Genomic DNA, 16,334 nt, shown 5'->3' with positions numbered 1-16,334 from the left:
CTGCTCCTCGGATGTTGCCTGACCTGCTGTGCTTTTTCCAGCTTCTCTACTTGGAAAACAACTCTTGCTTGGGATACTGGGAGACTGTTGTGCTTTAAATGATCGACTTGAACAAGCATTCCTCCATGGTTTAACATCTCATCCAAAAGACAACATCTTTGAATCTCTAGATTCTGCAATGTCAGTCCAGATGGCTTCCAGGAATTCTTAATTCCAGCTGTTGCTTTGTCAGGAGTACAGAAGAAAACCCATTTAGAGTTTTGGGTGACTGAAACTTACACAGTTTAGGTGAGAGAGCAGGAAAACACTGTCACCAGGTAGTGTGTGTGTAGAGGTGACAAAGAATAGATGAAAGATTTGAAGCAGTTGGAATTAATCATGGTTGAAAATACTACAGAGCTGTAATCCAATGGTCTTTATGATGGAGAAGATACTGATGTTTGGAAATTTGGCTTGAAGTAATCAGACTGGGAACATCCCTAGTTCAAATTTAGCCAATCAAAGGGAGTGGGAGTGGGAGAAGGAAGGGAGTGTCTTGGTGGTGTAGGTGAAATTGGTGGGAACTGTTGATGATAGAAACTGAAGACAATATCTTTCTACTGTTTAACTGGAGGGAACTATTGATCACCAAGAACAGCAGTCTGGCCACAAGGGGATGTGGAGACATGGAGGACTTGAGAAAGGTGTTCAAGAAGCAGAACTGGGTATTGTCAGCACACACACAGCAACTGCACAGTTTCAAATGATGATCTGCCATATTTGATGTACAGGAAGAGGGAAGTGACAGATTTAACCCTGGAAGTCTGCTGATATGGGAACACAAGCAAATGCTGGATATGGCACGATCTGATCAATAAAAATTGGAAGTGTAGTGGACAGTGAAGAAGGTTATCTCAGATTACAAAGGCATCTTGATCAAATGGGCTAAGGTGTGGCAGGTGGAGTTTAATTTCAATAAATGCGAGGTTTTGCATTTTTTAAGACAAACAAGGGCAGGACTTAACCAGTTAATAGTAGGGTCGAGAGTGTGAAAAGCACAGCAGTTCAGGCAGCATCTGAGGAGCAGGAGAGTCAAAGTTTTGGACATCAACTCTTCATCTGGAATGAGGTTTGTGGGCTGGGGGGTGAAGGATAAATGGGAGGGGGATGGGGCTGGGGTGGAGGATAGCTGGGAATGTGATAGGTAGATGAAGAAGGTGCTGTGATAGGTAGATGAAGGTGGGGGTGTGATAGGTAGATCAAGGTGGGGGTGTGATAGGTAGATCAAGGTAGGAGTGTGATAGGTAGATCAAGGTGGGGGTGTGATAGGTAGATGAAGGTGGGATATGATAGGTAGATCAAGGTGGGAGTGACTGTGAAGTCTCTTCCAAGGATGTCTACTTTGAAGAGGTTCTCCTTGTCTCTGTACAATTTTCTCCTTGTTAATAGTAAGGCCTTGGTTAGTGTTGTTGTATAAAGAGACCAGGAGGTTCAGGTAGTTAATTCTTTAAAAGTTGGCCACAGGTAGACAGGGTGATTGAGAAGGCATTTAACACACTTGCCTTCATTGCTCAGACCATGAAGTACAAGAGTTGGGATGTCATGTTGCAGTTGTCCACAGGATGATGTCACTTAGTGATGGTGATGTCACTTTTGGAGTACTGTGTACAGTTCTGGTCACTTTGCTACAGGAAGGATATTATTAAATGGGAGAGGATTCAGAAAAGATTTACGAGAATTTTTCTGGGGATGGAGGGTTTGAGTTAAAAAAGTAGGCTGGATAGCCTGGGACATTTTTCACTGGAGCTTTGGAGGTTGAGGGATGACCTTATAGAGGTTTCTAAAATCCTGAGGGGTATAGTTACAGTGAATAGCAAAGGTCTTTTCCCTAGGGTAGAGGAGTTTAAAACTAGTGGGCATATTTTTAAGGTGAGAGGAGAAAGGCTTGGAAATGACTTGAGGGGCAACTTTTTCACACTGAGGATGGTTTGTATGTGGAAGGAACTGCCAGAGGAAGTGGTAGATGCAGGTACAGTTACAACATTTAAAAAACATTTGGACAGGTACATGAGCAGGAAAGGTTTGGAGGGATATGGGCCAGACATAACAAATAGGATTAGCTTAGTTTGGGAAACTTGGTTGACATGGATGAGTTGGACTGAGGGGTCTGTTTCCATGCTTTATGACTTTATGACTCTATAATAAGGATAGAAACTGGTGAGGACAATCCCATTGTGCTGGAAAATGGAGCATGGTCAAATGTGTTTAAGAAAGCAGAAGAGATTGAGATGGCAAATATCCAAGTAGCATTCATTTGAACATATGGACTATACCCCATTACAACATCCCTTAAATATTTATTTTAGCATTTCAGCAATGGAGTACAGGTCGTTCTGCTATAACACATATTTCTTTAAATGAAATTTGCTGTAACGCCATTGACAAATTGGAGAATACTGGTTCTAAAGTGCAAACTTTTAAAGCGTGTGTTGGCTGTAACATGATTACATCGCCAACACTTTAAGTGCAATTTCTGTGTAATGCAGGATTGCACAAGAACACAACCATCACATTATAGAAGAACTATCTGTACTATCTAACTATAGATCTGATGTATTTGCTCAAGTCCTGCAGTGGAGCTTGAATTTAACAGGCCACTGACTCAGAGTTGAGAGTGTTAGGTGAGAGTGGAAGCTTAAAAGTTAAAATGGGAACCATTCAATTAATAGCTCCAGGCAAAGACAGCAGTGGAATGAATTAAATGCTCCTCCACATTAAACCACATTGGATACACATGCAATTGTGAAGACAAAGATATTTGTTGGACCCTCAAATTTATCATACCGAGTAACTATGAGGTTCAAAACGGAGTTGGAACATGTTTGAGTTGGCTTCCTCCTACAACGATAGACAAAATAAAAGCATATTGTCAGAAGTATTTTGTAACATTCCAAAACGTTGTGGTTAAATGAAGGTGCGGCAATGCTGAAAGATTTTACCTGTTCTGATTTTGAGTCGAAGATCCAGGTCCTATGGTCTCTCTTAAATTTATGTACAGTGGTTGACCGTGATTTGATAATTTCATGGATACATTTACCATTTTTGCATATTTTGGTGGCAGCGCGATGCTTTGGAGATGACCATGCCTTTTGGTGCCAAGACATGGAATTGCTGGAACTGCTGGAACTGCTAGTTCTTGATGAAGAGCTGGATTGTTGCCGTCTAGAAGGTTTACTGCGCCGATGCTTTGACAACCGGCTGGAGCTTGACTCACTTGATGACGAGGAGCTTGATGATGTGCGCTCTGACTTACCCGAGGATGAAAAGGAGCTGGATTGGGCACGGGACTCAGTTGAAGACAAAGAGCTGTTTCTGATGTTGGGTCTGTGGGCAGGTCTTTGGAGCTGTTCTCTATTACAGTTGCCATCCTTACATCTTTCTCTGTTGTCAGGGTGATGATGTGCTGGTCGTGTAGCTTCTTTCTTGTGCCCTGACTCAACTGAAGAAGAACTACTGGAGAGCGAAAGGCTACTTTGTTTATTTAATGATCTCTCATGAGGATGTGCACCATCCCTTTTCTTTGACTGTGAGGAAGATGAAAGAGAGGAGGTTGAATGATCAGTCTTTGGTTTCAACTTTTTATGCTGATGGTGTAAATTATGCATTCCCTTTGATTGTGACGAAGATGAACTAGAGGAGGTTGAATGATGACTCTCTGATCTCCGTCGTTCATGCTGATGGTTTGAACTATGACCTGACTGTGATGAAGATGAGAGAGAGGAGGTTAAACGATGACTCTCTGATCTCCGTCGTTCATGCTGATGGTTTGAACTATGACCTGACTGTGATGAAGATGAGAGAGAGGAGGTTGAACGATGTGACCTGTGGTGTGATACTCCATGCTGAGGTTTTCCATGATGGTCATTATTTTCCTCATTTGAAAATAACACTCCTTTTGGCTCAGGTTGCCCATGCTGGTTGGGCCCATGTTGTTTATTGTGTTTCTCTTGCTGGCGGTGATCCTGGGGCAAGGTATCCACGTTCCTGGGTGTTGTCTGGGTTCGGTGTTGGTTCGGCGTCTGCTGTTTCTTATGTTCATGTGATTTTCTGGTGGTTCTTGTCAACTTTCTGCTTGACCCTCGGGAACTTGCTGATGAACTGCTTGTGGTGTACCTTTCTTCCTGTCTGACCTGTTGACAAATTAACCCATAGGTGACAATTATTTCTGAGAGATAACTTATTAAAAAAAAACATTGATGCACTTTGGAAGAAGGTGATACTCAATGAATAGTAGCTCAGTCAGAAACTCCGAGGAACAGAGGCATCTTGGGTGTTTGTCCTCAGATCCGTGAAGGCGATGGACAATGGTTTAAAGGGTGATTAAGAAGATATATAGGATGTTGATTTTAATCAGTCCTGGTGTAGATTATAAGAGCAAGGAGGTTATGCTGGAGCTGTATAATACTTTGATTTGGTCACACCATATGTAGTTCTGGTCACTGCATGATAGAATCCCTGCCTAGGGGAAGCAGGCCATTCAGCCCACACTGACCCTCTGAAGAACATCCCACCCAGATCCACAATGCCCTACCCTATCCCTGTAACCCTGCATTTCCCAAGGCTAGTCCACCTAGTCTGCACATCCCTGGACACCACCGGCAATTTAGCATGGCCAATAGATCTAACCTGCACATCTTTGGACTGTGGGAGGAAACCAGAGCACCCGGAGGAAACCCACGCAGACATGGGGAAAATATGCAAACTCCATACAGACAGTCACCCGAGGGTGGAATCAAACCTAGGTGTCTGGCGTTTTGAGGTAGCAGTGATAGCCATTGAGTCATCATGCTACCCCAAAGGAAGGAAGGAAGCGATTGCACTGGAGGTGTGCAGAGGAGATTCACTAGAATGTTGATTGGGATGGATTCATGGGGAGAGGCTGGATAGCGTCAGGTTGTTTTTTTAGGGGCACAGAAGGCTGAGACAGGACTGGACTGAGGTGTATAAAGGGCAAGGACAGGGTAAATAGAAAGCAAGTGTCCCTCTCATTGAAGGGCTAATAACAAGAGGTGTAATTTTAAGGTGAAAGTCAGCAGGTTCAGACAAGATTTGAGGAAAAGTCTCTTCACCAGAGGAATCTAGTATGCACAGCGTGGGAGGGTAGTAGAGGCAAGAATCCTCACAAACTTTAAAAAGTACTTGGATGAATACTTGAATTGTCATAACATTCTAGGCTAGAGTGATACTGGAAAAGCATAGCAGGTCAGGCAGCATCCGAGGAGCAGAAAAATCGATGTTTCGGGCAAAAGCCCTTCATCAGGAATAGAGGCTGGGTGCCTGCAGAGTGAAGAGATAAATGAGAGGAGGTGGGGGGGGGGGGGAGAAAGTAGCATAGAGTACAATGGGTGAATGGGGGTGGGGTGAAGGTGATAGGTCAGAGAGGAGGGTGGAGTGGATAGGTGGAAAGGAAGATAGGCTGGTAGGACCGGTCATGAGGGCGGTGCTGAGCTGGAAGGTTGGAACTGGGTGAGGTGGGGGAAGCAGAAATGAGGAAACTGTTGAAGTCCACATTGATGCCCTGGGGATGAACTGTTCCGAGGCGGAAGAAGAGGCGTTCTTCCTCCAGGCGTCTGGTGGTGAGGGAGCGGCGGTGAAGGAGGCCCTGGACCTCAATGTCCTCGGCAGAGTGGGAGGGGAAGTTGAAATGTTGGGCCACGGGGCGGTGTGGTTGATTGGTGCGGGTGTCTTGGAGATGTTCCCTAAAGCGCTCTGCTGGGAGGCGTCCAGTCTCCCCAATGTAGAGGAGACCGCATCGGGAGCAACGGATACAATAAATGATATTAGTGGATGTGCAGGTAAAACTTTGATGGATGTGGAAGGCTTTAAGGCCCCAAAAGAATTTTTGCCAACTTGCAAAAACAAGAATCTTGAAATCAGCTGCTAATGTCAATGATTAGATTAGATTACTTACAGTGTGGAAACAGGCTCTTCAGCCCAACAAGTCCACACTAACCCGACGAAGTGCAACCCACCCAGACCCATTCCCCCCTTCACCTAACACTACGGGCAATTTAGCATGGCCAATTCACCTAACCTGCACATTTTTGGATTGTGGGAGGAAACCGGAGCACCCGGAGGAAACCCACGCAGACACGGGGAGAATGTGCAAACTCCACACAGAGAGTCGCCTGAGGCAGGAATTGAACCCAGGTCTCCAGCGCTGTGAGGCAGCAGTGCTAACCACTGTGCCACCATATTCATTTCGTAAAGCTTATAACATCATCTCACCTTCTCCTCATGGAGAACCCAGCAATTAATTTATAATTTCTTTACACTTCTATCTCTTTGAAGTCACTTCTTATTTATAATTTGTGTCTAATTTGGAGTATCACTATTTCTTCCTATGTTTATTTACTATTAGTAAACTCATTATTTTTTCAAGAAATACTGGTTAAATTTGCCCCTTTTCAAACATAAATTTATTTGGATCTTGGGGATAAGTATCCAAAAAGGGTGAGCAATTTTGTAACTTGATCTTGTTGTGACCAACTGAGGGACTGGGTGAGTAGCCCAAGGGAGCCAACTCATATTTCCTCAGGATCTAGCTTGACAGTGTAAGGTAATCTGCCTGGAAGGCAATAATAATTTGGGAGATCTCACTGGGGATCTGATTGCAATGTCACCTAGGATCCTCTGCTTCTGTTTCCTTTTGGGAATTCTGCCTTTAAGTTTACATTGTCTCTCCTTGTTCTTCCTATAAAAATGGATCATTTCTTTCTCACTCACAGAGCCACACAGAAACATGCCCTTCGGCCCACTATGTCTATGCCAATAAACAAACATCAACTTACACTAATGCCAGGTAACTGCACTTGGTCCATAACTTCTGGTATTTTAAGTGCTCACTTAACTATTGCCTGAGTCTCCCTTAAGTGCATTGATTTATTTTTCACCTTGTTAAAGGAACGCCATAAATGCAAGCTGTTGTTGAGAGTTTGGAATATCCCATTAGAAGCTGTCAACCAGCATCTGGATTGTAACAGGGACCTCAGACCTCGACTCTAAAATTTGCTCCACACACTGTTTTAGTCTCGACACCTCTCTCTCCTCCTTCGAGGTTTTGCTTATACTTTACGTACTTGAATGAATCGAAAAGTGTGGTGTTGGAAAAATACAGCAGGTCAGGCAGCATCCGAGGAGCAGGAGAATCGATGTTTCAGGCATAAGCCCTTCATCAGGAATTCAAAATGTCGCTTTTCCTGCTCCTCGGATGCTGCCTGACCTGCTGTGCTTTTCTAGCACCACACTCTTCGACTCTGATCTCCAGCATCTGCAGTCCTCACTTTCTCCTATTCGAATTAATGCTTGATTACCTGTCCTCATGTTAGTCCTAGAGTCACAGGCATAGAGGTGTTTAGCACAGAAAAAGCCCTTCAGTTCATCAAATCTACACTAGTCAAAAATAACCACCTAATCAATTGAATTTCCTCTTCCAACACTGCACTCATAGCCTTGTATGCCTTGGCTTAAGAGTTTGCTTCATTGGTTTGTTCTCACTTTTTATCTGATAATGCTCCAGTCAAGAACTGTGGGCTGTTTCACCAGATTAAAGTTGCTAAATAATTGTAAGTTATTCTTGGTATCTGATATTAAGCAGCAGAAAGAAATGCAGCAAACAAGATGTTTGCTTCTTTATCTTAATTCATGCCTGGGATGTAGGTGTCACAGGTTAGACCAGCATTTTCTCATCCCCAATTGCCCTGAAAAGGTGATGATGAGCAGGCTCCTTAAACTGCCACATCCATCTCCAATTTTGAGTAAGGTTTGGGAGGGGATTTGACCCAGCGATAGTGAAGGAATGGTGTTTGTAAGTCAGGATGGTGTGACTTGGAAGGAACTTGCTGGTGGTGATGTTCCCAAGCATCTGCTGCCCTTGTCCTTCTAAGTGGTAGAGATTGAGAGCTTGGAAAATGCAGTCAGAGGAGGCTTGGTGAATTACTTCAGTTTGTCTTATTGTCAGTACACATTAAGACCATAAGATATAGGAATAGAATTAGGTCATTCAGCCCATCAATTTTGTTCCATTGTTCGATCATGGCTGTTTCTCAACCCCATTCTCCTGCCTTCTCCCCATAACTTTTGCTCCTCTTACCAATCAAGAACCTATTTATCTCTGTCTTAAATACACTCAATGCCTCCAGAATCTTCTGCAACAATGAGTTTCCATAAATTCCACACCCCCCCCCCCCCGAAGAAATTCCTCCACATCTCAGTTTGAAAGGGTTGCAACTTCATTCTGAGGCTGTGCCCTCAGGTTCTAGTCTCTCCTGCTGGTGGAAACATCTTCACTCTAACCAGGCCTCTCAGTATTATGTAAGTTTAAATCAGAGACTCCTCATCTTTCTAAACTCCAATGAGCGCAGATCCAGAATCCTCAACCATTCCTCATATGGCAAGCCCTTCATCATCATTCCTGCAAACCTACTCTAGACACCATCCAGTACCAGCAAGACTTCCCTAAGATAGGGGGCCTGAAAATGCTCACAAGATTACAAATACGTCAATTGGGGAGATAATAAATATCAAAGATGGTGGGTGGGTGATACCCATGTTGTTCACATGGTCTTTAGGGTAGTGCAAAGCTACTTGTTGGAGCTGTACTCATCCAGCCAGGTTCATAGATGCAATGTAGACAATTGTTGCATATGTAGAAATTCTAATGATAGGAACTGGTTCTCCTGATGACTTGCAATATTAATAGTATTTGACCCTCTAAGGATGCTCATTGACCTATTGAGCACTTCCAATATTTTGAGTTTGTATTTCAGGTTAAGCAGGATCTTGCATCTAAAACCTTTCCTGACCAACTGTCGAAGTGATGGCATTTTCCAGGGAGGTAGACACTTCCACCCAAGGGAAAGCCAATCAGTGACATTTAGCTTTGAGGATTCTGATGGGACATTTTGAATATACAGAGAATGGTGATGCACTATTGAGAGGAGATGTAGCAATAAAGGGATGTTACTGTGAATACAAAACTCTGGGTTAATACTCAGTGAATTCAAATCCTGCCCACAACAACTGGTGTCATTTCAATTTAATGAATTAAAAAATCTGGAATAGAATGCTATACAAAGCACTGATGGTGATGAAACTGTCAGATGGTCATTTAAAAAAAACTCAGTTCAGTTCACTGATGACCTTCGGTGGAGGAATTCTGCTTTTCTTAGCCGGTCTAGTATACATGTGGTTTCAGATCCACAGAAGGTTAATTTTTAACTGCTCTTGAAAATAGTTTGGTAAGCCACTCAGTTCTAATAAACTGTGCCAGAGAGTCAAAGAGCTGATAGGCAACTTCATAGAATCCCTACAGTGTAGAAACAGGCCATTCGGCCCATCAAGTCCATGCTGACCCTCTTAACAGTGTCCCACCTAGACCTATCATCCCTGTAATCCTGCATTCCCCACGACTAGCCTACCCATCCCTGGACATTATGGGCAATTTAGCATGGCCAATTCACCTGACCTGCACATCTTTGGACTGTGGGAGGAAACTGGAGCACCTGGAGGAAACCCACGCAGATATGGGGAGAATGTGCAAACTTCACACAGACAGTCACCCAAAGCTGGAATCGAGCCCAGGTTCCTGGCACAGTGAGGTAACAGCAGTAACCACTGTGCCACCCGTGACTTCTCATTGACCTAAACACTAGAGACAATACAGACCTTGCAGAATCCTCTTCATATCAACCAGAGACTTGTGTGAAAATTGGGAGAGCTGTCCCGTGCATGAGTCAAGGTCAGAAGTCACATGATACCAGGTTATAGTCCAACAGGTTTATTTGAAATCACACACTTTCGGAATGCTGCCCCTTTGTCACCTGACTTTACCTGACAAAGGAGCAGTGCTCTGAAAGCTTGTGATTTCAAATAAAACTGTTGGACTATAACTTGGTGTCACGTGACTTCTGATCTTGTCCAGCCGAGTCCAATGCCAACACCTCCACGTCATGTACAGGGGAACCTCGATTATCTAGCATTTGATTATCCAAATATCAGGTTATCTGGCAAGATTGTAAAGTCCTGATGCTTGGCTAAACTGTGTTATCCAGCATTCGATTATTCAGATTTCGATTCTCCGAATGGAATACTCCCCGCCCGTGTCCTTCGGATAATCAAGGTTCCTCTGTATTAGTCAAGCAACAGACTGACACAATCTTACTCACTGAGTTATATGTTGCAGCCAAGGTGCTGATCACCATCCTTGGGTATATTCTGTCCCAGGTTAAACCACCACCAGTTGTTTCTCTCTAATGGGAGAACAGCCCAATGGTCTGGTCATACTGTGGTAACTTTAGCTTTCCTCTGTCCCAAAGGAAGGAGGGAGTCACCAGAGGAAATGACACTGAAGTACACAGTCGGAAGGGAGCTCATTAAGAGTTTTCTATTTTGATTGTCTTAGGACTCCATGAAATTAATCTCATGACAATAGTTCAAGCATCAGTAAGAGAAACCCCCTGTTGCTTGCTGCGTCCCACCCAGCCTGATCTGATGAATCAATACACCCACATGTGGAACACTATTTGCAGGAAGCACTGAGCATGTCCAGGACTTGGAATGCGCTCTAGGTGGAAGACTTCAATTGCCATCGTGATGATGCTGCTCCTTTAACAAGGTGATGTTGTCCTGGGTTTTATTTTCAGGAAGTCGAAAAAGCACAGGTTGTGAAAAGTCTGGGGTTGAAGGGCTTTAGAGCCAATTTGATTGCAGCTAATAGATACTGTGTCAGGCAAAAGGCTTTTAAGTAAAACAAACCCTGATACAATGAAAGGGGACTGGCCAGTTCTCCCAGCTCAGTCTTTCTCTGATTTGGCTATTCACTGAAAGCAGTAAGGCAGTTGTAAAAGCTGCTGGATCCAAAGAAGCAGATCAATGCTGATCCTCTACTCTCTCTGACACCTCTGATGTAAGATGCTGTATTTGATTTTACCTTTTGTGTGTATGTGAATTGTTGCAATTATTTGGAACAGGATCATTAAGTTGGGCATAATTTGTTGGCTTTTTGGACAGGTTAAGCTAATCTATATTCTGCTCTCTTTCGTTTGTGTTTCATTTGATAATCTTGTAAATAAAATTCTGTTTTGTTTAAAACTCCGGGGTTTGACCAGCAGCATCCTTCCTGAAATATCCGCATTACACCTGCTTAAAACAACTAGCACAATTAGGGTCTGGGCTACTTTCTTGAAATGCTTTGAGCAGATCTGGCTAGATCCATAACACCATCAATAAAATACTTGTCACACTTGCAATTAGTCTATGACAGTGCTGGTAGGAATGATGGTGGCTCAGTGGTTAAAACTTCTGCGCTATGGACCCAGGTTTAATTCCATCCTCGGATGACTATCTGTGTGGAGTTTGCACATTACCCCTGTGTCTGTGTAAGCTCCCCCTGGGGTTCTCGTGTTTCCTCCCACTGTCCAATGATTTGCAGGTTAGATAGATTGGCTGTGCTAAATTGTGCATAGTGTCCAGGGATGTGCAGGCTAGGTGGAGTACAGAGAACGTTGATCATCACAGTGCTGTACAGGCCCTTGGCCCTTGATGTTGTGCTGACCAATGTGAAGCCTATCTACACTATTCCATTTTCATCCATATATTTATTCAATGACCATTTAAATGCCCTTAAAGTTGAAGAGTCTACTACTCTTGCAGGCAGAGCATTCCACGCCCCTATTACTCTGAGTAAAGAAATTACCTCTGACATCCGTTCTATATCTATCACCTCTCAATTTAAAACTCTATACAAGGGAAAATCTCATTGTCCACCCTATCTAACCCTCTGATTATCTTATATGTCTCAATTAAGTCACCTCTCAACCTTCTTCTCTCTAATGAAAACAGCCTCCAATCTCTTAGACTTACCTCATAAGACCTTCACTCCATACTAGGCAACATCCTGGTAAATCTCCTCTGCACTCTTTCGAAAGCTTCCACCACCTTCCTATAATGCGGTGACCAGAACTATGGGAAATGCAGGGTTACGGGGATAGAGTAAGGGAGTGGGACTAGATGGGATGTCATTTGGAGGGTTAGTCTGCACTTGAATGACCTGGTCCCACACTATAGGGATTCTATGATTATATGATCACTGCGTACTTCTGCCACTGTGCTAGACTGGGTTAGACTTACAAGGAGCTTGGGCCATTAGGAGCTGCACAATTGTACTTGACCATAATTTGTAACTTTGTGGCCTAGCATATCCCACACTCCACCAACAAATATTGTTCAATGAGGAGTTCAAAGTCTGTCAAATCAGCATTATGTGATCTGATCAATCCGTCTTAAAACTGAGGTGTCAACCTGTTTCAGTGACAACACAAGACTGCTTTAATGCTAACCATCAGAGGCAGCAAGCGAAAGATAGAGTGAAGACTGGTAGGTATAGGGAATGCTGGATGACTAAAGAAATTGAGGGTTTGGTTAAGAAAAAGAAGGAAACATATATCAGGTATAGACAGGATAGCTCGAATGAACCTTGTGAGTACAAAGGCAATAGAAGTATACTTAAGAGGGAAATGCAGGAGGGCAAAAAGGGGACATGAGATAAGTTTGGTAAATAGAGTTAAGGAGAATCGAAAGGGTGTTTACAATTACATTAGGGACAAAAGGGTAACTAGGGAGAGAATAGGGCCCCTCAAAGATCAGCAAGGTGGCCTTTGTGTGGAGCCACAGGAGTTGGGAGAGATACTAAACGAGTATTTTGCATCAGTGTTTACTGTGGAAAAGGATATGGAAGATACAGAATGTAGAGAAATAGATGATGACATCTTGAAAAATGCCCATATTATAGAGGAGGATGTCGGTCCCCACCCCCCTCTCATTTGTCTCTCCACTCTGCAGGCTCCCTGCCTCTATTCCTGATTAAGGGCTTTTGTCCGAAACATGGATTTTCCTGCTCCTCGGATGCTGCCTGACCTGCACCACTCTAATCTAGACTCTGGTTTCCAGCAGCTGCAGTCCTTGTTTTTACCCTGTCTTGAAACACATAAAAGTGGATAAATCCCCAGGACCTGATCAGGTGTACCCTAGAACTCTGTGGGAAACCAGGGAAGTGATTGCTGGGCCCCTTGCTGAGATAGGTAATTCGAATCCTCCCACTTCCTCCAGTCCAAAGGGGTAGCCATGGGCACCCGTATGGGCCCCAGCTATGCCTGTCTCTTTGTTGGCTACATAGAACAGTCGGTCTTCCGTAATTACACTGGCACCACTCCCCACCTCTTCCTCCGCTAAATTGATGACTGCATTGGCGCCACCTCGTGCTCCCGCGAGGAGGTTGAGCAATTCATCAACTTCACCAACACATTTCACCCTGACCTTAAATCTACCTGGACCATCTCTGACACCTCCCTCCCCTTCCTGGACCTCTCCTTCTCCATTAATGATGACCGACTAGACACCGACATTTTTTTACAAACCCACCGACTCCCACAGCTACCTGGATTACACCTCTTCCCACCCAACCTCCTGCAAAATGCCATCCCGTATTCCCAATTCCTCCGCCTCCGCCGTATCTGCTCCCAGGAGGACCAGTTCCACCACAGAACACACCAGATGGCCTCCTTCTTTAGAGACCGCAATTTCCCTTCCCACATGATTAAAGATGCCCTCCAATGCATCTCGTCCACATCTGCACCTCCGCCCTCAGACCCCACCCCTCCAACCGTAACAAGGACAGAACGCCCCTGGTGCTCACCTTCCACCCTACCAACCTTTGCTAAACCAAATTATCCGCCGACATTTCCGTCACCTCCAAACAGACCCCACCACCAGGGATATATTTCCCTCCCCATCCCTTTCCGCCTTCCGCAAAGACCGTTCCCTCCGTGACTACCTGGTCAGGTCCACGCCCCCCTACAACCCACCCTCCCATCCTGGCACCTTCCCCTGCCACCGCAGGAACTGCAAAACCTGCGCCCACACCTCCTTCCTCACCTCCATCCAAGGCCCTAAAGGAGCCTTCCACATCCATCAAAGTTTTACCTGCACATCCGCCAATATCATTTATTGTATCAGTTGCTCCTGATGCGGTCTCCTCTATATTGGGGAGACTGGACGCCTCCCAGCAGAGCGCTTTAGGGAACATCTCCGGGACACCTGCACCAATCAACCACACCGCCCTGTGGCCCAACATTTCAACTCCCCCTCCCACTCTGCCGAGGACATGGAGGTCCTGGGCCTCCTTCACCACCGCTCCCTCACCACCAGACACCTGGAGGAAGAACGCCTCATCTTCTGCCTCGGAACACTTCAACCCCAGGGCATCAATGTGGACTTCAACAGTTTCCTCATTTCCCCTTCCCCCACCTCACCTCAGTTCCAACCTTCCAGCTCAGCACTGTCCCCATGACTTGTCCAGACTTGTGCTACCTGCCTATCTCCTTTTCCACCTATCCACTCCACCCTCCCCCCCGACCTATCACCTTCATCCCCTCCCCCACTCACCTATTGTACTCTATGCTACTTTCTCCCCACTCCCACCCTCCTCTCACTTATCTCTCCACCCGTCAGGCTCTCTGTCTGTATTCCTGATGAAGGGCTTTTGTCCGAAACATCGATTCTACTGCTCCTCGGATGTTGCCTGAACTGCTGTGCTCTTCCAGCACCACTAATCCAGACCGTTGCTGAGATATTTGTATCATCAATAGTCACAGATGAGGTGCTGGAAGACTGGAGGTTGGCAAACATGGTGCCACTGTTTAATAAGGGAACTATAGACCTGTGAGCCTGACCTCGGTGGTGGGCAAATTGTTGGAGGAGATCTTGAGGGACAGGATGTATATGTATTTGGAAAGGCAAGAATTGATTGGGGATCGTCAACATGGCTTTGTGCGTGGAGAAAGTGAGGGCTGCAGATGCTGGAGATCAGAGCTGAAAAATGTGTTGCTGGAAAAGCGCAGCAGGTCAGGCAGTATCCAAGGAGCAGGAGAATCGACGTTTCGGGCATAAGCCCTTCTTCAGGAATGAGGAGGATGTCCCAAGCAGGCTAAGATAAAAGGTAGGGAGAAGGGACTTGGGGGAGGGTGTTGGGATTGCGATAGGTGGGAGGAGGTTAAGGTGAGGGTGACAGGCCGGAGAGGGGGTGGGGGTGGAGAGGTCGGGAAGAAGATTGCAGGTCAAGAAGGCGGTGCTGAGTCCGAGGGTTGGGACTGAGATAAGGTGAGGGAAGGGGAAATGAGGAAGCTGGAGAAATCTGCATTCATCCCTTGTGGTTGGAGGGTTCCTAGGTGGAAGATGAGGCGCTCTTCCTCCAGGCGTCATGTTGCCATGGTCTGGCGACGGAGTGGGAAGGGGAGTTAAAGTGTTCAGCCACGGGGCGGTTGCGTTGGTTGGGGCGGGTGTCCCAGAGGTGTTCTCTGAAACGTTCCGCAAGTAGGCGGCCTATCTACCCAATGTAGAGGAGGCCACATCGGGTGCAGCGGATGCAGTAAATGATGTGTGTGGAGGTGCAGGTGAATTTGTGATGGATATGGAAGGATCCCTTGGGGTCTTGGAGGGGAGTAAGGGGGGAGGTGTGGGCAAAGGTTTTGCATTTCTTGCGGTTGCAGGGGAAGGTGCCGGGAGTGGATGTTGGGTTGGTGGGGGATGTGGACCTGACGAGGGAGTCACGGAGGGAATGGTCTTTCTGGAATGCTGATAGGGGACAGGAGGGAAATATATCCTTGGTGGTGGGGTCTGTTTGGAGGTGGTGGAAATGACGAAGGATGATACGATGTATATGGAGGTTGGTGGGGTGGTAGGTGAGGACCAGTGGGGTTCTGTCCTGGTGGCGATTGGAGGGGCGGGGTTCAAAGGCGGAGGAGCGGGAAGTGGAGGTGATGCAGTGGAGAGCATCGTCGACCACGTTTGAGGGGAAATTGCGGTCTTTGAAGAAGGAGGCCATCTGGGTTGTTCGGTATTAGAATTGGTCCTCCTGGGAGCAGATGCGGTGGAGGTGAAGGAATTAGGAATATGGGATGACGTTTTTACAGGGGGCAGGGTGGGTGGAGGTGTAATCTCGGTAGCTGTGGGAGTCGGTCGGTTTGTAGTGAATGTCCGTGTTGAGTCGGTCGCCCGAGATAGAAATGGCGAGGTCTAGGAAGGGGAGGGAGGAGTCTGAGACTGTCCAGGTAAATTTGAGGTCAGGGTAGAGGGTGTTAGTAAAGTGGATAAACTGTTCAACCTCCTCGTGGGAGCACGAGGTAGCACTGATACAGTCATCGATGTAGCGGAGGAAAAGGTGGGGGGTGGTGCCAGTGTAGCTGTGGAAGATGGACTGTTCAACATATCCGACGAAGAGGCAGGCATAGCTGGGGCTT

At 45.7% G+C, this 16,334-nt stretch overlaps 1 protein-coding gene across 1 annotated transcript in view; it reads right to left on the bottom strand.

Moving 5' to 3' along the window:
- vtg3 (vitellogenin 3, phosvitinless) overlaps nt 1-16,334 on the bottom strand; it is a 111,463-nt gene that overhangs the window by 34,319 nt on the left and 60,810 nt on the right. The window contains exons 22-23 of the mRNA XM_087990311.1: nt 2,979-4,169; nt 2,824-2,877 (exon numbers count right to left, since the gene is read on the bottom strand). Coding sequence (XP_087846437.1) covers nt 2,824-2,877; nt 2,979-4,169 — 1,245 coding nt within the window. The remainder of the gene's footprint in view (nt 1-2,823; nt 2,878-2,978; nt 4,170-16,334) is intronic.

Source organism: Chiloscyllium plagiosum, unplaced genomic scaffold (assembly GCF_037043375.1).
Source record: "Chiloscyllium plagiosum isolate Xiang-an unplaced genomic scaffold, Cpla_swu_hap1 HiC_scaffold_9, whole genome shotgun sequence".
Taxonomy (NCBI): Eukaryota; Metazoa; Chordata; class Chondrichthyes; order Orectolobiformes; family Hemiscylliidae; genus Chiloscyllium; species Chiloscyllium plagiosum.
This window is presented reverse-complemented; position numbering and strand designations above follow the sequence as displayed.